At 46.0% G+C, this 22,359-nt stretch overlaps 1 protein-coding gene across 1 annotated transcript in view; it reads left to right on the top strand.

The window, feature by feature from the left end:
• Positions 1-3,836: 3,836 nt before the first annotated feature.
• Positions 3,837-22,359, top strand: part of LOC119399962 (uncharacterized transmembrane protein DDB_G0289901) — a gene marked incomplete at its 5' end in the record, with an annotated part of 30,207 nt that continues 11,684 nt past the window's right edge. The window contains 6 exon segments of the mRNA XM_037666867.2: positions 3,837-3,997; positions 4,631-4,809; positions 19,593-19,641; positions 20,754-20,818; positions 21,039-21,109; positions 22,175-22,234. Of these exon segments, the coding sequence (XP_037522795.1) occupies positions 3,837-3,997; positions 4,631-4,809; positions 19,593-19,641; positions 20,754-20,818; positions 21,039-21,109; positions 22,175-22,234 (585 nt within the window).

Below are 22,359 nucleotides of genomic sequence, written 5' to 3'. Positions count from 1 at the left end.
TGCAACATCATCAAGAATAAGGAGAAAACTCGATGCTTACAGCAAGACGCACTCGTCAAAGCGTACACGAGTACGCCCGCCTACGTACGCCGACGTTGAAGCAGCTCTGATCGACTGGCTGCAGAAAGCCAACGCAGCACACCTTCCTGTGAATGGGACCATATTGCGTGAGAAGGCCAACCAGCTGGCGCTGCAACTTGGACATTCTGAGTTTAAATGCAGCAATGGACGGTTTTGCCGATTTAAGGAGCGCAACAACCTGACATTCGTGACTGTTTGTGGCGAGAGTGGCAGCGCGGATCAGTCTGTTGTCGACGGCTGGAAGCAGCACACCTTGGCTCCACTACTCGCCAAGTACGAAGCAGCAGATGTTTACAACCTTGATGAAGCTGCTCTGTTCTACAAAATGTTGCCTACGAAGACGTTCGCTTTGAAGGAGGCAGACATTAAGGGGCGGAAACAGAACAAGAGATAGAATCACTGTTTTGTTTGGTGCAAGCATGTGCGGTGAGCACAAGCTGCCACTGCTTGTTATTGGGAAGACAGAAAAGCCTCGTTGTTTCAAAAATGCACGACTGCCATCCAAGCATGACCTGATCTATAAAAACAACAAGAAAGCTTGGATGACGGCTGCACTCTTTGAAGAATACGTGCGGCACCTTGACCGCAAGTTTGCGGCCGCAGGGCGCAGCGTTTTGTTCGTCGTCGATAATTGCCCAGCTCACGGCGACATTCAGAACCTGCAGGCAATCAGGCTGGTCTTTCTACCCCCGAACACGACGTCGCTATCGTAGCCGATGGACCAGGGCGTCATACACCATACCAGGAAAATATATCGCTACAATCTGTTGAAGCGAATGCTCCTTTGCTATGACAACGGAAAGGAGTATAACATTGACCTCCTCGGTGGTATTTGCCTCATTGTTCACGCATGGAGGCAGGTGGAGGCCACCGTTATTGGACGGTGTTTTGAGCACGCCGGTTTTGTGAAAGAAGAGGCAACCTCCGCTGAGTTTGCTGTCACCGCTGTCACTTGCCCGTTTGATGAAGAAGGGGAGACTCTCTGCGCTCGATATGAGGCTTTGCACGCGGACGAGGAGTGCACTCCAATCGGAGTACGCAAATGTCGAGTGCACAGCGCAGACGTGTTACGCCGACATCGACAGCGAGATAGCTGCGAGATCGACCGATTCGGCCTCTAATGTTGACAGCGATGACGAGCCCTCCCGAGCACCCCCTTTGGCGGATGTCATCGATGCCTTGAGTGTTGTGCGCAGCTTCGTCGAGTGCAACGGCGGCGAGGCTGAGATGCTGCGCCTCATTGACAGGCTGGAAAATATGACTTTTAGTGCTGGGAACTACCGAACGCGTCAGTCACGCATGGAGGAATTTTTCTCCAAGTAGGCTGACTTGCCACAATAAAGGTGTGACTTCCGTACATCACGTTTTCTGGCTGATTTCTTTGATTTCGCGTTGTTTCGGATAATTGGGAATCCCGCTTAATTGGGATATTTTTCTCGGTCCCGAGGCCTTCGAATTAACGAGGTTTTACTGTAGTTCAGTATCGCCTTATTTATGTGAGCGAATTTCAGTTTCGGTTTCCGGGCGTCGAGTGAGATACTGACGTCACTGTGTAGGAAGCTTGAACACGTGGGTTCACAAAGATGTGATGCACGCAGTGCTACATCGTCTGCTCTTGCACACACGTGCGAGCAACCGTTCTGATGCCTTCAACACTAGGTAAAACTCTCTAATAGCGAATATTAGCATGTACGGTATTCTGGTATACCAAGAGATGTTTCAGGAGTACCGGGTTACCGGGCGATAGTAATGACTAGGGGTGTGCAAATATTTGAAATTTCGAATATTTTTCGAATAGTGTTTGCTATTCGATTCGATTCGCACTGGAATTTTACTATTCGAGCTATTCAAACTTCCCAAAAACAAATGCAGTCAACGTCTGATTGAAAATGACCCCTTCAGATTTTCAATATGCTTCACCTCATTACACTCTCGTAGTGCGGCAAAGCTGCCTTTCAAGGTCCGTTACGGTCGAACTTTGCCAAGAATGTCCCATTGGAAGTGGGTCCTAGATTTTCAATATGCTTCACCTCATCACACCCCGGTATTGCAGCAAAGCTGCCTTTCCAGCTCCGTTACCATCGAATTTTGCCAAGACACAGTCAATGTCCGATTAAAAGTGGTCCCTAGAGTTTCAATGTGCTTCACCTCATCACACTCCGGTATTGCAGCAAAGCTGCTTTTCACGCTCTGCTACGGTCACAAATGTATTAACTCGAGAAAACGCTGGTTCCAACATGGAGACGAAATATGTGGCAGAGGTGGGGGCTCAATTAATGCTGTTTTAGACCTGAAATTTGGGCAGGATGTCCGAAAAATTGGAAGCCGAAGCTTTTTAGCATCCAAAATTTCAGATGTTCTTATATATCGACGTCTACGAGGCAGATTTGGAACTCCAGGCTTGAAGGGAGCACACCCTTGTCCGCCACATCAGTTGGGCTTCCACAGAAGTTGAAAGAGGAGGAGAGGCCGAGGAAATGGCATCTCTGCCTATCACGTGTAAAGTGTTGTCGGCAACACTTTTGTTGCACCAAATCATGTACATAAATAGAATTTGGCCTCTACATTACCTCATTCTTGATAAGACAACTATGAAACACCACCCTGCCAGTGCTTCATCAACCTAGCGAAAAGAAACACTTTCATGTTGCTATCTCATAAGAATATGCTAAGGAATCCTCTCTTAACTTTTTTTTAATGCAATTTAGCTTCAAATTATTTGAAGAATATTCTAGAAATATTCGAAAAGTGTTCAATTCGATTCGCACTCGCACTTCAATATTAGAATTTGCTTCGCACCCAAAATTTTGCTATTCGCACAGCTCCAGTAATGACATCTTTTGACGCTTTGTGCAACCACAATTATAGGTGCGTTTCTTTGTTTTCGCCGAGTGACCACGGCGAAAAAATGTTTTAAAAGGCAACTCGTTCGGAACTACGCCACTGCCGACAATCTACACCAGCAGAGAAATCGAATGCATTAGGTTTCTGCAGCAGCAATTCTGTGCTTGCCTGGTTCATATTAGTGCCACCAGGTGGGCCACACCTATCCGGCCGCACACATTTACGGCTACTGGCAACCCACTATGCTAAAGCGAAGATGTGTGAACGAACTAAACTTCTGTAATGTCGCTTTCGCAGCTTTGCGTGATGATGCGAAGCACCTTGCAAAATGCAAGCGACTTCGGGAACAAGCTCAGAAAAAAAAAAAATAATGTAGTTCACAGCCGATGCTCTCTCTGCTTGCCTGGTGAAGCAAGGAGCGGTGGGTCACCGCTCATTGCACGCCACTCTAGTGTGGTCTGACATCACTAAAACTTTCTTTACGCTTCCTACACAGTGACGTCGGTGTCAGTTGCGCTATTGATGGGTCTCGATCGCGAGAATAAGCATCTAGGCACACTTTGGAAGCGAATTAAAATATATTCTAAACGTTTGCTGTGTCCAACACTTCGTGCTGAGTGTCCTTGCATATAGAGGAAGCCTACAGCAGGCTTTTTATAGCATCAAAATTTTGGGGGCACCACTCCTTTAAAAATCAGTTGAAGTCTAGCGGTTGTTCGTCTTTTTCTGTAGTCCTCCTGTGTGTTCGCTAGTAATAGTGGAAGCATCCATGTAGATATCCTCTATTACGTTCGTTTTTGTTTATCGCCTCGTTGAAAAGGGCATATTTTCAGCCATTCATTCTGTGCACTGCTTGTCTTTTTTTTGTTTCCCTGTCCGTGACATAACTTCCATGCACTGTTGCTGTGCAGAGTTCCACGTGGCCATTTCCACAGTGAGCACCATGCAGAAAGTGCACACGTCGGGTCACTTCGACTTTGGGACAATCTCCGTTGCGATCCTGTACGGAGTCGACGAGCTCTATGACGGCAACCATGCGGAGGCAATCGGCCAGATCCTGAAAGACGTTCATGTAAGTTATATGGACCCAGGGTTGAGCGCGGCGAAAACTTAATCGAAAGAATGTCGAAATTCGAAGTGGAACTTAATGCTGAAATAGTGAATAAGTAGTAATCCCCTATTGATAAAGGTTAACTTCTTTTTGGGGGGGGGGGAGCCACAGACTTAACATGGTTTGTTTCTCGGAAATTCCATTGAGCTAACGTGGCCAAAACGTGAAAAAAGAAATGACATTGAAATCCGTGACTGTCACATTGTCATACCAGAGTTGGGATTCCCGAGCAAAATGGTAAAATTGAAGTTTGACTTCGATTTTTTGTTTGAAGAATAACTATGATCATGAAATCGAAATGAGTATAGTTGTCAGAAGTAATTCATCCGTTCAAATGGATTTATCGTTTCACTTTTGCGTCCGCTTAGCTAAGCGCTACTATACTGTCGTTGAAGAATTGAAGCAGATGAACGTCACGGGTGTTCCACTGCACATATGCGATTTCAGTGGGATGACCGCATCAGAACTACCCAAATTCGAGTTAACAAGATTTTGCTGTTGTGTTGTAAGCTGAACATGGTTTGTTCGTACAGTGCTGTGAAACCACGCTCCCTCCTTTTCTCTTCCTCCTTGTTTGCTGTTCCGCACGAGCAGCCCGAGCGTCAGATGGTGGCCTTCAGCAGAAGCTGGCTGCCTGATGTCCGAAACGCTGTCCTCGCGCTGGCCAAGAACCCCGTCATCGTGCAGATCGGGGACGTCGAGACGGCGCCTCTGCCGAGCGGCGTCACCATCGACGTCCGTGTCATGGACGACGAGAGTGCCAAGAAGAAAGAGTGAGTGGCCGACGCGTTCTCGCCATCTTCGTTGTTTCTTTTTCTTGTCGTCTGTTTTTTAGCACGCCTTGGGAGCTCTTGGACAGTCTGAGCCACCACCCTAGAGACAAAAAGAAAACGGTGGCTCGAAGACACGGAACACTGTTCCCTGTGATCAGTTCTGAAATTGTCATCTTGCTGGACGAGAATTTTAAGCTGCTCCAATCAAGAGCTTGAGATTTCGCGATGGGAACGTTTTGAATTTTTTAACCCTTCGTGGTCCTGCAATTTGCACTCGAAAAGCAATAAAGCGCAGTACTTTTAAAAGATCACAGTGGCAGCATCTCTTATCACAAAGTGTACACTACCTCCTAAACTGCTGGCTCGTTCAAGCTGAAATATGGCACTGAAGTAGCATTTTGCAACGAATCCAGTTGGTTGTGACGCTTGTGAGGTACAATATCTGGCCATGGCAGCCGCACATCAGTGGGGACAAAACGCAGAACATCGCTCATATACAGTCTACTGCCGATTTTCCAGACATGCTTGAAAATTCGGACGCTTTAGCATCTGGGAAAGCCGGGCGAAGTCGTCCGCTCTTCCGCCACAGCCTTTGTGTTCCACGTCATCGTTTTCAAACGCTCTATGCGAGACAGCCGTAATCCATTCCGCGCTTTGCTGGTCAGCAGCGCTCATCGCAAGATGCAAATTTGCAATTGGCGGTGCAGCTATTGTTGCAACAGGTGTCAAGTTTTCACGAGAGTTTGGGCGGGTACCAAAACATCTGATAAGTGAACTGGGAGGCAGTGAAGTTATTTCGGACAAGGGTGGGGTGGTTTGATTGCTTAGGCGAAATAAAAAAGCATGAATTCGTTTTTTCGGACGATTGCGCAGTCCCAAGGAGTCCGAAAAATCAGCGTTGACTGTAGAGCATTCTGGGTTCACATGTGTAAAAACCTGAGTGTTACAGCATCCGCTACAGTAAACCTAGCATGGTTTTCAGAACCTATTTTTGGTGATTGCGGCCACTACTTCACAGCTTCAGGCGCAACAAATTCAAAGTGCCCATCACCTGCAGACGATGCCAATCGAAAAGCTTTTCATTCCACTGTAATTATGAAGAGGGGTGCTTTCTGTTATGGTAATAAAGCAAACAAAAAATCAAAGGTGTTTATTATAGCTTTGACAAATGGTACCACTGCCCTGTTGCTGCACAATCAACACACGCAATGTGCATTTTGATACATGCGAGACGTCACTTCGTGCAATGCAAGCAAGCATTCAGGCTTAACCTTATGACCAATGTATTGATGGTGTGTTTCTGTGATTTCTTTTCTTTTTTTTTTAGAAATAAAACAAGCTTTTTTACATTTGGCACTTCATTTGAGGGAAGACATTGTGAGGACGCGCTGTGCCTAAAGCACATTATGCCTGTGTGATCTGCAGGCACTTAAAGACTCTCAGAGCAGCGCAGAAGTCGTTCCACATCAACTGTAATGACCTTTGAGATAAAAGATAACGCGCCAATGTGTCTGCGTTAATACTTTGGTTATGCAAAGCTAGAAGCGTCATCGCCCCTCACCCTCCCTTTCCATTTTCCTTTTGGTAAAGATATATCGGTGTAAAGAGCGAAGTTAGAGGTCTCACGGAACTCTGAAGAAGCTTTTGGGGTTCGCCAAGGCCAGATAGTTTGAGAACCCCTGCCTGCATGTATAGCGCGAAACTGAACTTCATGCGAAACTGGGCTTCCGTGTCAAATTTCGGCAAAGTCAACAGTTTTACTGGAAGTTGCTCTCATTCAAGCAACATACGGTAGACCTGGTGCCGCAAGTAACTAAACATCACTGTAATTTAGAAGCAAGTAAAACAAAGTCCACATGCTGTAGCTTAAAGGGAAGCTGAAGCACTTTAAAAACAACAAATGACTTTGGAGTGGGTAATCATAGTTTGACCCCTGCTGAATTGGAAAAGCGATGTGAGAGTTCTCAGAAGTGAATAAAAATAGCATTTTTTGGCAAGAAAAACAGCAGCTGCGGCCTCAGGGCTTCTTGAGATGTTGAGCGAGCGCGGTGACGTCATCTTCTGTATGGCGGGTCATCTGTAACAGCAGCACTATAATAAAAAGTTGGGCAAGTTGATGTTGATTCATGATGTGGAGGGGGGTGCACATACAAGATACGAAACGATGTTCACATTGCGCTCGGCCGTTGGACGTTATGGCAGATATTGTAATCCAGCTGCTGAAGTTTCAGCGTCTCTACACAGTCAAACCCCATAACGGAGTCGCATCTGTCAAGAAAATAGCTTCGTTATATCCAAAAATTCATTATAAACATATGATCGTAACACTGTACAGCATAGACCGCTTATAACGTAAGACGCCGGAGTCGCGAATATCCGCACTATAAGCGGTACCGCACTATAACCAAAGCGACATTTTTAAAATTTTGCACGTGTGCAAAACATGACCAACAGGCAGGCGCGCGATTCCGAGTATCGAGGCATGCGTCTGGGACGTAAGTTTGCATCTGATTACATTTGAAAATGTTGAACGGTTAGTGTCCGCGGACCCGCAGTGCCGGCATAACGAACGCGGAAAAAATGCGCCGTCACGGGAAGTCGCCGCGGTAACGCATTGCGCGTGGTGCGCGATGTCGAAAACGGTCGCGACCACAAACCACCACTCAAGTGTTTCACACGCACGCCTGCGTTTTCGTTAAAGATGTAAGTCACCCCCTCTAAATGCAACAACTGCAAAATGTTTTGTCGACTCGGCACCAAACCGCTACTTCTGTGGTGCGCGGCTTCCGACATGGCAGCTAGCGCTCGTTAGGCCTAGCGTGCGCGTTGCAACTTGGTATGCCGTCGCGAGAAGCTTGCCCTAGACAACACGGAGATCGGGCGTAGAAGAGATCGCACTCGCGAGCTAAACAGAGGGCATCACGCGTGAAACGAAGTTTCGGTTCGCGGTCGGGAGAACAGCCGCGGCAACTATCCTGAAAAAGTCTCTCAAGCTTGTAAGTCCGCCTATTGGTGGCAAAGGCGAAAGCTCAATCGCGTCTCAAAGCATTGTTACTTGCGGGGGAATCGAGGTTGCACGCGCCATATCTGCGCTCTACGACTAAGCAACTATCTTCCCGACGAAGACAAACAGCAGTAACGCGCTCTTGATGCGGACGCGGGCGCCCGTACGTAGCGGAACGCGCATGTCAAGCGGCCGAAGGGGGCAAAGGCTTCTCCGTCGGCCACACAACCGCTCCCCCTCCTCACACCACGCACCTGCGCCGGGCTGCTTCCTCCCACCGCCATCGCTTTTTTTTCTCCCCTCGCTCCTTGTTCGTTCCTTCCGCGTCCCCTCCTCCTTTGTAACGCCGTCGCCGCTCTCTCCCCCGCCGGCCATCTCCGCCGAGAAGCACGCTCGCTCCCTCGCATCTCTGAGAATGTTCCGGCAGCCGCATTATAACCGGTCTTTCATCTCGGGGGACTGCACAATACGCGGTATGCGTATACATGGAGTTCTATGGGAGGGTAAACGGGAGTCAGAAAAATCGGCATTATAGCCGGTACTGCTCTGTAAAGGCTGTTTCACATGCCGCGATTGCAGCGAAGAAAAACGCTCGGTTCGCTCTATTCGCTCTGTTCGCAACCGCCGCTAATGGCGGTTTCATTTCACATGGACTGCGAATGCTCTGCGATTTTCGCTCTGCGACTGGCGCGGCGCGCAAAGCTGCTTACTGCCGTTGTTTGTGGCAGACACTGCATAATTTTCGAATTTAATGTAACAATCTGGGCGTTATGATATTCTTAACTTTTCATCACCGGTAGCGAAGAGCACACGTGTTTTGTCATTTAAAAACACTTTCCAATCTAAATTCACTTGCTAATACGCAACAACGGCCATAACCAAAACAAACTCCTTGGCGCAATTTCGACGGCTCGACCGGGTTGGCGCAATTTCGAAGGGTTTTGACTGAAAAATCGCTCCGCCGCTGCGAACAGAGCGAAAAATTTCCAACATGTTGGTCGCTCGCCGCTGACCGCTGCGGCGAGAGCGATCGGCCGTTTTTTTCGCTGCGAGCGAATTCGCAGCCTGAAAATCGCTCTCTTTTGTGTCATGTGAAACGGCCTTAAGCGGTTACGTTATAAGTGGTCTAAGCTGTATCTATGACAAGACTATTCTTCAATTACTCCATTATAACCGATGATTCGTTATATCCGTGTTCATTATATCGAGGTTTGAGTGTACTTACTTGAGCATCGGGTGCATATAAATAGCGCTCTCACAGTTCGGATCAGTGAGCGGCGAGAACCTTCCATACGAGTACAGCCCGGGTTTGCCAAAGGTATCGAAGATGACGTACTACAGTAGAACCTCGTTGATGCATTCCCGTTGACTACATAAAACGCCACGCCACGTAACCATAGCAACACCGTTATTGTGTGCAGTGTATATGGCCGATAAGACGTCATTTTCTCCACTTTTCACCCAGAGCGTGTTCGTTTCGTCCTTTGTCTTGCCAATTCTGCCGACCCGCGGGTAGCTAGAACCTGCCAGGAAATCCGTTCCGGAAGATATTTGGAAGGTTTCTGGCTGTCAGACGCCAAAATGAGACGATGTGCGCTTGCCACCATCTTTCTAAGGACTCGACAGATCGCAGTGCGGGTGCTTGGGGACTTCACCTTCGGTTGCCATTATGCCTGGCGTTGTCTTTTAAAGCTCGTTCTGCCGTGCGAGATGATGCGATTACGAGTGGCGGCGAACATACCGCCGCATGTCTAAGTTAAGACAGTGTTCAAGCTAGTACGCGATAGCCGCGAGCAGCTGTCGCTTTCAGGGACGCTTTTCACTTTCGCAAGATTTCACATATCGTATTGTACCGCGATTGTTACGCACACTGGGAAGAGTTGAGCTTGTTATGCCTTTAGAGGGGCGGTAGTTTTCTTCACGGACGGGGCGAGTCGCGCGTGATCGTATCCTATTGCGTATGCTCTAGAATATCGCTTCAGCTCTTCGGCAAACCTAGCCACATTATTCCAAGCGGCAGTGCAGAAAGAACCGACGCTCACGCGGCGCAATGTTTCGTTCACTGCCACGGCGGTAGCGTTTCTTTACGTTTACGCTGGCTGTCCCAGCGTTGGATGTTGCAATATCCGGGTTGTCTCGAGATTTCAACACACGGGACCACGACGTTGTTTCCTGTCGGGACCTGAACTAGATGGCTGACCTCTCAGTGCCAGTGAGATGCCAGAAGTTCGAAAATCGAAGAGTCCCTCTATATTTTTTGAGAAATAAATGTTTTTTGCCCTTGCACCTCAATATGGGCTTGTCGGCCTCAATTTTTACTGGAATCGGATCGTACATTTTCTTGGATCGTACCTTTATTTTTCGTGGTTTTTGCGGAAACGTATCAGCGAGGTTCTACTGTAGTTCGTTTCCACACCCGCACTTTCAGCGTGCTCGCGTGGGCAAAGCAAGACTAACTTTTCCTTCGCATACAGTAAAACCCCGCTGATACGTTTTTGAAGGGACCGTAGGAAATGAACGTAAGAGACGGGAAAGGCAAGAGCCGAAAAACAGGAAAAACGACAAAATATTTAGTGGTACAGAATTTTATTTCAATGCTTACGCGTGAAAAAACCGTGTAACATTGCCTAGTGCTTTTACTCATGTCCGAGCAGCACGAAAAGTTTTTCGAGCACCTACAGTCTCGCATCCTTTTCATAAATCTAGTGCCACCACGGCCTACACCTGACAAGCGATCGCTTATAGCGATACCTTCGCGAGATTGTCGCCGGTTGCGTCGGTGTCGCTGAGCGATACTGTAGGACCATTGGCATAGTGTCGGACCACCATGGCTTGTAGTAAACGGTCGAACGCTTCGCGAAAGGACAAGTACCCCCGAAAGCGGCTCCACCAACTCCTAAATTTCGTCACTGGTGCACAGATTGGCGCACTCAGCCACAGTCTAGTTGACGGATAGAAACGCGGAGCTGGGGACGGCGTCATCCGGGATTTTTTTGGGCACCAACAGCTGTAGTTGGAAGGAACTAAGCACACGCAAGCACGACCAGCGCGGCGAGTCCAACAGCGAACCGCGCACACGACCATGTGAACTCCAAGCTTGAACAACTTCGACAAATAAACACCAACGCAATGGCAGAAGTAAATGCTTATCTGGGAGGCCTTGCTTTCGCATTAATTACATCATAGACGCCATGTTTGCAATACAAATCTCAAAGGCTATGCTTTTGTTATAAGTAAATGCCAATCTCGAAGGCCTTGCCTTCGCGAGCACTTACATCACAGACGCCATATTTGCAATACGGATCTCGAAGGCTATGCTTTTGTTTGTGTCAACCGAAAGTATCTGTCGCTTGCGCCTCTCATGCGGCTAATGTTACGGTCAAACCAGGCCAAGCTGCGTGAAAGGTCACCATGGCCGGTCTCTTAGGTACTCACTCGGTCGGCTCAGAACGCACTTCGCGACGTATCATACGGGAACGGTCCCACAGTTACGACGTAACAGCCGGGCGGGAAAACGCATCAGAAAGGAACGTAACAGCGGGGTTCTAGTGTATTTTAAAGCTCCTGCTGCAACAACCGCGGAAAAAATTACGACAGCGTCGACAACCATGTCGGTCCTTGTTAACCACGAGGTTTCACCGAATTCTAAAACCACTTCAGCTTCCCTGTAATTATATTAGACATTTCAAGCTCCATTTTTAGCATGCAGCCAACTAGGGTATGTGAAGGGTCCTGACTCTTCATATAATTTATGCCTATTCTACACACATATACTTGCCATTGAATTTTGATGCTTAACATTTCCGTCTGCTCGCTGTAGCATAGCGAACATTGGACAGACCACGGTATCATCCTGTCAGGGATAGAAAGGATCTGAGGATTATTTTAATTTTTAATTTCCTTGCACAGAATGTAAGTTTATTACTTCAGTAGCAAATGTTGGACCACGAAGGGTTGTTTACCGACTCACGAAGACTTCGAAACTGTACGTCGTCGCAATTGACCACAGGTGTCGCCAAAGTCGGGCACGTGTTGCCCACTGCCTGCTGACCATCGCCAATGCAACAGGGCCAGCCTAAGCAGGAACATGGAAGTCTGGCCACTAGTTGCACCCCTGTTACAGGAGATGGAATCGGTTGTATGGTGTGGGCAGAGAAGTCATTTTTGACATATTTCTGTGCCGTTAGTTCTTAATAGCTTTGTTGTCACTCTTCTTTGACTGCAGTGATTGCTTTGTTCAGTGTAATGCTTGTGTTGTGATGCCATGTCATTGTGTATTGTGTTGATGGGGGATTGGGGTCATGTTCTTCTACAGAGAAACCTCACAATCAACATTCAAGTGTTCAGCATTAAAGCTTGGATGTGTGTTGATGCTGGATCTTTCACCAACGCATTGCAACATTACGGCACTACTTCTCAAAAGAAGATAATCTCATTTGCACCCACTGTCCTGAATGTGCCTGTCTGGTTTTTGAATTTGCATCGACATATCCTGCATCGTTGGACTTTTCAGAGATTTATTCATCTTAGTGTTCAGCACAGTACGCTTGTATGAAAGTATCTTGATGGCGATACGAAGATGTAATAGCATTTTTCTTTTCTGCTCACCCTCACATGCCTTTTTGAACATGCCCGACTGTTTTCAAAACTCTGCCAACATAACCTGTATATTGACCGGTGTACTTATAATTAACCATATAAAAGCAGTATGGTAATACACTTTAAGGGAGATGTGGGTCTTCAAAAAAAAATTATTGAGTGGGTGAACTGAATGAAATTTAATGCATTTGTTCAGTTTTTTTTTTCTGCAGATTCCAAATCTCTGAATCGATTTTTAATAGCTGCATTAGAACAAAAAATATGCAATTTCTAAAATGTGTCTTGCATGTTTCTTACGGGGCTTTTTGGCAACTTCTCTTTGTCAAACACAAAAACAAAGTATGTGGCAAGATTGCCAGCGAGCAGCGGATGATGCTATTTATGTGGCTGGTGATGCTATTTAAACGCCAGTGCCACTTTCGCTCATTCGCTATTCTATGTTTTTAACACAGTCAGTAATGCTTCATCTTCCATGCATCCTCAATGAATTGGTGTGGTATCAGATAATTTTAATTACTGAAAATTTAGTAATTAAGTAATGCATGCACTTGCAGAAACCAGAGAACGAGTCCGCGTTAACGCAAGTTTCTGCTGTTCACCATAAATATCCTATTAGACTCTCGTAAAGCTCAAAATGTGCTTGAGCAGGTCGGGTTAACGCGGCATTGCAAAATAGGAAATTTCATCTGTAGTAACAGAAATGCAAAGTCAAACAGAACAAGACCAAAGGCGGGATTAACCACATATTCAGAGTGGGCATGTAAAATTCTAACAAAAATTGGCATAGTTTGCCATAACCACATCATGCTCACTGTCATTAGCGGTAAATCACGAGTTTAGCACCTAAGTTGCCTTTAACATCGTAGATATACACTCAAACCTCGTTATAACGAACACGGATATAACGAATTATCGGTTATAACGAAGTAAGTGAATAACAGTCTTGTCATAGCTACAGTGTTACAAATAAACGTTTATAACGAATTTTCGTATATAACGAAGTTATTTTCGTGGCAGATGCAACTTTGTTATAATGAGGTTTGAGTGTAGCACAGACACTCAGAACTTACGGATTGTCCCACTGTAATCTACGTTGTAGCCATCAGATCAAACTCTTAAAATTCTTTCGTTCATACTAGACAAAATATGAAACTATGTTGCATTGAATAGTACTGCGGAAATTCTTTCCCCAAGAAGAGAGAGCAGCTGCAGTGAGTTGTTCTACGTGAGCATTTCTATTCAGACTCGGTGAGAAAGACAGTCTCTCCGTCCTTCTGTCATGTAAGCCGAATCGCTGTAAAGAAATAAACGTATAAAACAGTCTAGTTTCTTGGTGGTGCTGGGTTTCGAATGCATGGCCACACGCTCCGCAGAAGAGGGTCTTACCCACTTCGCTAAATACCCGCACTAGCAGAAAGCGAATAATAGTCAAGCCCCGCTAAAACGAAATGGATAGGGTGTGCGAAACAGAGCATTACAACACAATTTGGTTGCATCGAAATGTCACGGATTGGACAAACAAATTTTAAATAACTGATTACTGTGACCACCCTCTGCTCACCCAGACTTATTAGGCCGCACCAGAAATTATTTGAACGACCCTCTGAGCATGCTGAGTTCCACGACTGTGCAACGCGGAAGCTGCGCAAGAGGTGAAACAAAGTGCTGAAGCTGAACACTGGCATTGTCATCAGCGGACAACAGGAAAATCAAAACACTTCTTTTATTTTTGTGACTTTATTCCCTTTAGTCCACTGATGCACTGGCCACATGCCTTAAAGCTGCACCGTCGCCATCGATGATGACGACTATAGTGGCCACGGTTTTTTGGGGTGTTGTCCACAGCTGCTGTGGCATAATGACAGTTCCATTATCACTCCGTGTGGGTCGGCCGTGCAAGTGCCTTCAAAACTGCACCATGACATCACCCTCATTCCTGACCGTTACATTGATTACGACCGCGGTTTTGGTCCCAAGCGTTTGCTGCAAGCCATATCGTTCTTGCATGTTGGCTGTGCACGTGCTTTCAGAGCTTCGTAGTCACCATTTATAATTGCGTTGCTAGCGACTGCAGTTTTGCTTGCAGCGGTTGCGGCAAACGGTTGCTGTTTTGACTCATGTGTTGACCACGCACTTCGGAGCTGCATTGTTGCCATCCACGATCGCATAGACTGCGGCTTTGTCAGCAGCGTTTGCAGCAGGCGGTATCACCTTGACCTGGTCTCGTTGGCTGCACGCATACTTTTGAAGCTTGGTGGTCACCATCCACCATCAGGTCGAGACGAGAGCGATTTTATTCGCAGACGTGGTGAAATATAGTTTCCCTTTTGCACTGGCTGTGCGCATATCGTCATAATGGTGTTTTCGGACACGATCGCAGCAATGACGAACGGTGGTTTCATTGGTAGGCCAGTGCAATGCTCACGCAATTTCACAAACCTGATGACCGATGAAGTGAGATTCTACAATGGTTCGCATGCACACCAGTTCCTCCAGCTTCACCATTACGCCTAGACGATCTGTTGCTGGCCATCTCAGTGGTGAAAAACTACGTAAATGGGACGTGCACTTGGTAGTGGAAAGCACATGTTGGATGACACGGGTCTCTCAATGCAATCGCACTGAAAAGGAGGTCATGGGTTCTCACGAAAGGCTCAAGTTGCCATCGAAACTTTGCAACATTACTAAGCGAGTGCCCCTTTCTAATGTTGTTGCGCTCATGAAAGCTTCGTTGAAGCGAGAGCAACCAGAAAAATTGTCCGTTATAAACAGAATTTTCGTATTGTTTTGTATGGGTGGCTGACAGGGAACCGAAAATTTTTTGTCGTTGTAGCGGTGTTCGTTGTGGCAGGATTAGACTGTATGTTTAAACAATATGAATGTGCTGTGCCAGCTTTACAAATCAAAATGTAAAAGGAATGCATTCCAGTAAGGCTTTGTTCTAATATCTGGCAGTGCTGAAATGGAAGCCCTCTCTGGATGTCATCTAAAGCCAACGTGGAGGATTACAAATCGGGAAATTTGGTGAAACCTTAATGCCAAGCACGCGTTTTCGTGGTCGCGTGATTTGTCTTCGGTGGGTCCATTCCAGAGGCTAACGAATGCTAGAAAGAGGAAAGACTGCATGTCAATGCCGCCTGACAAGAGAGTTCTAGGCAAGGCCGCAACCATGGAGTTTCGTGCAGTAAAACCCTGCGCTTAAGCGTCATTTGAACAACTCCCAATGGAGATTCTGTGTGTTGTTTTTTTTTTTTTTTTTTTTTTTTTTTTTTTTTTTTTTTTTTTTTTTTTTTTTTTACTTGTACAGATTTCATGAAAGTTTACGACATATGCTCTGCCAAGCGCTCCAGTCACGCTTTACAGAACAGCACAACTACGGGTTTCAGAGCTTTCATACAAATTACGTTTTCTCACTTTGAACACCCTGCCCAGTTTTCACACTTAGAATTTAAGCATGCAATACCTTCTTAATATTTCATGTGTCAGTTTTTCATGGTAGTAAGGAGGCTAATGATGATTGGTCCCATTTGGATGAACAGAGTTTACTGATTCCCAACTACAGTGGACTGAATATTGATGATCACTATTGTTGGAGGCTTCCTCGTTGCTTTTGATCTTGTTATTGTACATGTGTCACTTCTGGCATTGCTTAATTAGACACATATAAGACAACAACAGCCTTACTATAGCACGAGTGACTTCGAAGGCTTTAGCAACGATGTGTGAAGGCATTCCAGCGAGAAGAACAACGCTGCAAAAGAATACTTGTGGACGCTTATAGGTGGTTTTGCTTGAGCCCCGTCTTGAAATATGGGCAATAACGCCTACATTCCGACGCGAGTGACACCACGAGAAGCAGTTCCCGTGACTGCTCGGCTCATATTGTAATTTTTCTGATGTCGTGCATCTTCCACATCTCGCAGCAGAAAGTGTGACTGTCCTATGTGTGACAAGAGGTTGACTGGGATGGTGCATGACCACTTTTCCAACATGGCTTGAAAGGGGGGGAGTGTTAACTTGCAAAGACTGCAGTGCTCTCATTTGGCCCTGTGTAATGAGATGGGATCAAGCACTTGGGAGTTGTGAGACTTGTGAAATCTCTTCTGTTCAGCAAGGGTTATGAAAGCAATACAGACAATGACCCAGCTGATGAAATACTTAACACTGCATGTCTTGTATGATGTCTTAATATAGTTGGAATCTGACTGCAAAAAAAGAACAAAAACACTTTTTAACGCCTGGAGAGTGGGGTAGAAAGTTTCACTTTTCGCCAGTGGTTCGTGCTCTGGAGCACATGTAGCGACGCATTGTAGGTTTTTGGGGCGTGTTTGTTTGAAACCATAAAAAATGTGCTGCTGGTGCCTGCTGAAGATGTAATGGTTTCTGCATTAGCGCATTTGTGCACACTGCAGTCGAAGCTCGTTATCACAGCACGAGAGAGAACATAAAGAAAGCTTAGTACTGGCAAAATTTGTGAACTAATAACATGAAAAGAAAATTTAACTGAGACTGTCGTGTTCATTGGAGCACTTTGCTTCTTAGTGTTCTCTGTTCCACTGAACTACACGCGATGCCAAGCTTGTGGTGCACAGCTAGCATCACTCAGAGGTGTGCATGGGCACGTGGCCTCCCGATTTGACGTGCCCGTTCATTGTGCTCCGATTGTAAAGGCCATTGCACAGTATTTTACCACAACTCCATCCGCTGTGCTGATTGGTGCTTGAAAATTTTGCACTTGGCTTCTGAGAATGGGCCTGCTGGAAGGGGTCTACCTGGCATGTGGAAGAGAACCAACTTGCATTCTGTGTAGCGAGGTTCGACTGATTGTGCTGAAGAAAAAAAACATCACCAAGAAGAGGTTGCCCTCAGCCATAGTCAGGTACAACTTTAGAAGGCAGCGGCATTCCCACCACAAAGGCAGATGTACACAAGCCTGCATCAATGAGTGCTGTTAGACCAGGGGTCTCAAACACGCAGTCCGCAGACGTCTCACTAGTGGCACGGCCAGCGCATGACGATCTTTGTCCCATACATATATAATTTTTTAAAAATAAGTATCGTCATGAGCAACACAGGCGTAACTGGTCTCTAGCATTTTTTTTCGTGAGGCACCCTGTGCGGTTACCATCTGTTAAAACAAAACCGTGGAACAAAAACTATAATTCAGTATCTGCGTCCAGATTTCCATTGGTGTTCAGTCATTCTGGAGATCATTATCAATGCGTTTGAAAGCTGACGTCCAATCCCGTTCAGAAATGACCCATATAGAAGATGTTGGAAAGGCCTTTCAAATGGCAACTTTTGCTGACGTTTTGCTCAAACCCCTTCCACCCCCCTCGTAACCTTCTTCACTTTCCCGGCCTTTGCAGGAAACTAAATTTCGTGACTGCGGTCTGCTAACCGAGTTTGGTTTGAGGCCCTTGCTCTAGACTAATGTCGTTAGCTTCGTGGTGCGTAACCATGCCAACGGAGAACATTGCTGAATACGTGAGCTAGACTATTTCTTTAGTTAGCAAAGGCAATTGACGCTTTGGTCATCTGTGTGAGGCCACTCCTGCCTTGTCAAGTTGTACCCGACTAACCAAACAACAGTTGGTTGAGTCATGTAAACAGCTTACACAGCCTGTTCATTCCCGAATCTCAGTTCATTGTTTGATTTTAACGCTACCATTTTCTGGCACCAGGAACATGCAGTTGTGCTCATCATCATGTCATTTGAAGCCGAGAAAATTCCTACCAAAATTTACTAAAGTTCAAACTTTGGAACATGGCAGAGCCCTACTAGCCTTTTATTGGCATTCGAAAAAGGATGAGTAAAACACTTAAAAAGCACAGCGACTTATCGTTTCAACTCTTAAAGGGGTCATGAACCACCTTTGGGTCTGGTGAGAAAGCACATCCTGCGGATAGCAGACACTGTAATGAACATGTTGGCCAAATCATGCAGTCGTGCGCATCAAGAGAGTTTAGAAGCGAAGCACGAAGTTGACATTTTTTTAGGCACCCTCTTTTCATACAGAGGCCTGTGCTCACTCTCAGATTCAGAGCTACTGACGCCTGTTGTTTGACGTCAAACAGCAGATGGCATGCTATTGGCCAATAGCCGACGTAAATCAAAAGCGGCATTTGGATGAGGTGCGCTTGCCATGGGGTGCCGGCACCGTGCTCCATTGTCTGCTAACATTACATAGTGAGGCATACTCGCAAACCGTAAATGCAACGGATAGAGTGATCGCGTTTCATCATGCTGGCTGGCGTAACTTTCCCCCGTGCCATCCCTTCCTGTGTAGCTTCCAGCGTACTCGTTGGGTTGAGAGAAGAGATAAAGTGCTTAAAGCATGCAACTCCGCTCATTATTGACAGATTTAAGAAATTTTTGTGGCAATCGATTCGTGAGGCAATAAACACTGATACTGAGGTCATTCAATGATTACATTGAAAGGTGGTTCATGACACCTTGGCTCTGAACCAGAACATTGTGTTTTCTGTAAATATTGGTGGAAGTTTTCTTGGTTTTTAGTTATTCTCTGCTTCTTACATAGTAGGCAATGCTGCGAAGACTTGAGGGAGTTCTCTTCGCTCTGGCATTTGCTACCAGAAAGTAGTAGTGCTTCACTTACAAAACATACATGTGTGCGTCATGCAGTTTGACATACCATCAAGTTTCAAAATTTTAATACCACAAATTATTAAAGGTAATCTTTGTCCATTGATGGTGTGAGTTTGATATCAACCTTTCATCCACAAGTTTATGCATCAGGGGCAGCATTTGGGACAAAGCAAGGGAAAAAAATCTACTTGGGTGAGAGAGGTTTCAGTGACTGCACTGTGTTCAAAGCCTTCACAGCATTGCTGGCTGTGTAACGAGAGTACTATAGACTTGTCCTCAGCTGGACACGTCTCTTCCCAAGTGTTTGCCAATGAATCGTCTGCACGTACTTCGCACTGACCGCTCGGTCAGAGCAAGACCTGCCTGCCCCCCGCTTCTGTCTTTCTCTTCTGGTGTGTCGTGGGAATACCACCACATCGACGCAGTTTCGCAGAGACCCAGAAATGAAAAATGAAGCATTTGCTCGCAGTGATTGCTACTCGAACAAAAAAAAAAGAGCGGCGTGGTTTTTTAGGTTGCTGGACGAATTTCACTGATTGACGGTAGCCCTCTTGTATTTTTCTCGTGTAGCCTGCAGAGCTTACTTGAAGAAACTCTGAGGAAAGAGGACGCTGGAAAGGTTAGTTGGATGCCGGCTGCTGGCTGCGGATGCTGATCCTCCCGAGTTTCTCTCAGAACTTCCGGTGCAATCGCTTTGCTCGATTGCCGCGTCATTGGTTTGTAGTAGTTTCTGTACGTGTGTGTGCGTGTGTGTGTGCCGCGCGTGAAGGAAAAGGGTGCCGACGTGCACTACAAGAACTACCGGACACCTCGTTACATAAGGATTTCTAGCGCGCCTCTTCGGCCGACTTGATGCAGAAAGCGTCAACATGAAGTCGCATACGACGACCCGTCCCCGAACAACGTCCTTTTTTTTTTTTTTGTACTAAAAAGTGATTGCAGGCATGATTGTTATCATGGATGTGCGGGATTCAGAATTCCAGTAATCTCTCTCTCACGAAACAGTTGCTGCGAAAGTTTTATTGACAACTGCATCGCCGAAATTTTTTCTCAGAGCAGGTAAGGAAATGGGACGGCACGCTTAATTGCTGCCACACTGACCATTGCGTCACTTAGAGGTGCAACCACAACCACCGTTTTGATCCCTTTGGAAAAAAAGGAGTGTGACAGCACAGCTACCACATGGTTGTCCCTTTTTCCTTCTAGCTTCAACTACCCCCTACGGCTTTCTTTTGCAGTCGCTCCCTCTTGAAGCAAAAACCAATATATATCGCCTAGCCAATGCGTGCAGCACAAACCATCGCACTGTTTTCTTCGTCATGTTGATGGAGCCTTCATGTGCTTAAAAGCTGTTGAAAGTGCTTGGCATGTCTCGTCTTTTTTTCTTTCTCCGCGTTATAGTTCCTACACTTTTTTCTTTCAGAGCAGTAATCTTAATTGCAAGACCAACCTTTTTTAACTTTCATCTTGGCACTGAACTCTAGCCCGTCTTTTATTTATTTTTTTTTCGTTTACATTGATGTGGATAGTGGACACAGTAGTCTCGCTAATAACTAGTCTACCATATTGCATCAACGCAAAAAACAATGAATTCGTACTGCCCAGTTTTTTTTCTTGCGAGAGGAGGATCCAACGCTGTGGCAGGCATCTTTTTCTTTCTTCCGCGTTTCCCGCTTGCACGGCATCTCTGCGACCTCTGGTCGCTTCCTCGTTTGCTTGTTTTTTATGCAGACTGTCATCGTGGTGAAGACCAAGCGAAAGGCCAAAAACACCAAGAAGTCGGTCGACAGCAAAGAGTGAGTGTCCCTTACCAGGCGTGAATGAAGTAGTCACGTATAAGTGGCCCTTTTATTGGTTTTATGTGCAAGTGGCTCTTCTCAGCGCTAGTGCTCCATGCTCAGTCTTTGCGCAGAAAGTGCCAACGCTCATAATGCTTTTTATCTTGTTTTCTCCAGTTTTTTGCACATTTTTTTCTTGTGCAGCAGTGGTATCAGAATACCTTGGTTTGTATTGCAGTTTCCCTGCTGACGTGCTGATCGCTGGACGCGGAAGGTCAAAGGCGTCAGATCGGGATGCTGTTGTGAAAGGTGAGTTTATGTACTGCAATTTTTTTTTCTTCTTTACATCAGTAGTGTTTAAAGATCTTGAAACTGTTTGTGGTGTCCATTCTTCACCCTGGAAGACAGGAATGGACCTTGCTTACCTCAGAAGTTAGGAATGGACCCTGCTAATTCAGAAGTTATATTGGACCCTGCTCATGCTCGAAAATAGCAACGGAGCCTGTTCAGCTGGAAGTTAGGAATATAGCCTGTCCACCCTAGGAAGTTCCTAGGAATGCATCCTGTGCATGAGGTAGTTACAGATAGACCCTTCGCACCATGGAAAACAGGAATGGAAGTTGTTCAGCTGGAAGTTAGGAATGGAGCTTGCTCACCCGGTAGTAAAAAGGGACCCTGCTCATGACGTAGTTACAGATGGACCCTGCTCACCATGATAAATATGAATGGAAGCCGTTCAGCTGGAAGTTAGGAATGGAGTCTGCTCGCCCCATAATAAAAATGGACATGAGGTGCATAGTTACAGATTGACCCTGCTCATCATGGAAAATAGGAATAGAAAACGTTCAGCTGGAAGTTAGGAGTGGAGCCGGCTCACTTGGTGGTAAAAATGGACCCTGCTCCTGAGGTAGTAGTTATAAATGGACCCTGCTCACACTTGAAATTGTGAATGTAGCCAGTTCAGGCGATATCTTGAAACGGGCCCTGCTCGCTCAGGAGTTCAGAAGGCAAGTAACAGGCCCTGCTTAACTCGGGGCGGTTACGGGTGGACCCTGCTTACACCAGAAGTCGGGAAGATATCCTGACTTCCAGGATATCTTCCTGACAGGATATCTTCCCAGCAGGAAGTGCCAAAGCAGGCGAAGTTGACAAAGTGAACGTCACAGAGAAAAGTGCTTGAGAAAATATTGTCCATGTGAGAAGACGTTGCCTTAAGAGTAATTGCCCTCAATACTGATTCAGTCGCTAAAGTCTGCTCATTCGAATTTGTTGTTTATTCTATGTTCTCATAGTGAGTTACTTTGTTAAAAGGCTTAACTTGGGGCTACTAACCTCTCTTTTTTTTCTTTTCTTTTTTTTTTTTTCCCTTAACAGATTTCCGGTCTGGCAAGGTCAAGCTGCTTGTGGCAACGGCGGCAACGCTTAAGGATATCGGTGAGAATCGCCTACTGATTTATCAATTGCCATCTTTTCTAGACCTCTCCCTTACCAAGGTTTGTCTAAAAGTGTGCAAGAAGTAGCAGTATGTAGTTTAACGCACATCTGAGAGTGGATCAAAT

The sequence above is a fragment of the Rhipicephalus sanguineus genome, chromosome 7, assembly GCF_013339695.2.
Source record: "Rhipicephalus sanguineus isolate Rsan-2018 chromosome 7, BIME_Rsan_1.4, whole genome shotgun sequence".
NCBI classification, from domain to species: Eukaryota; Metazoa; Arthropoda; class Arachnida; order Ixodida; family Ixodidae; genus Rhipicephalus; species Rhipicephalus sanguineus.
This window is presented reverse-complemented; position numbering and strand designations above follow the sequence as displayed.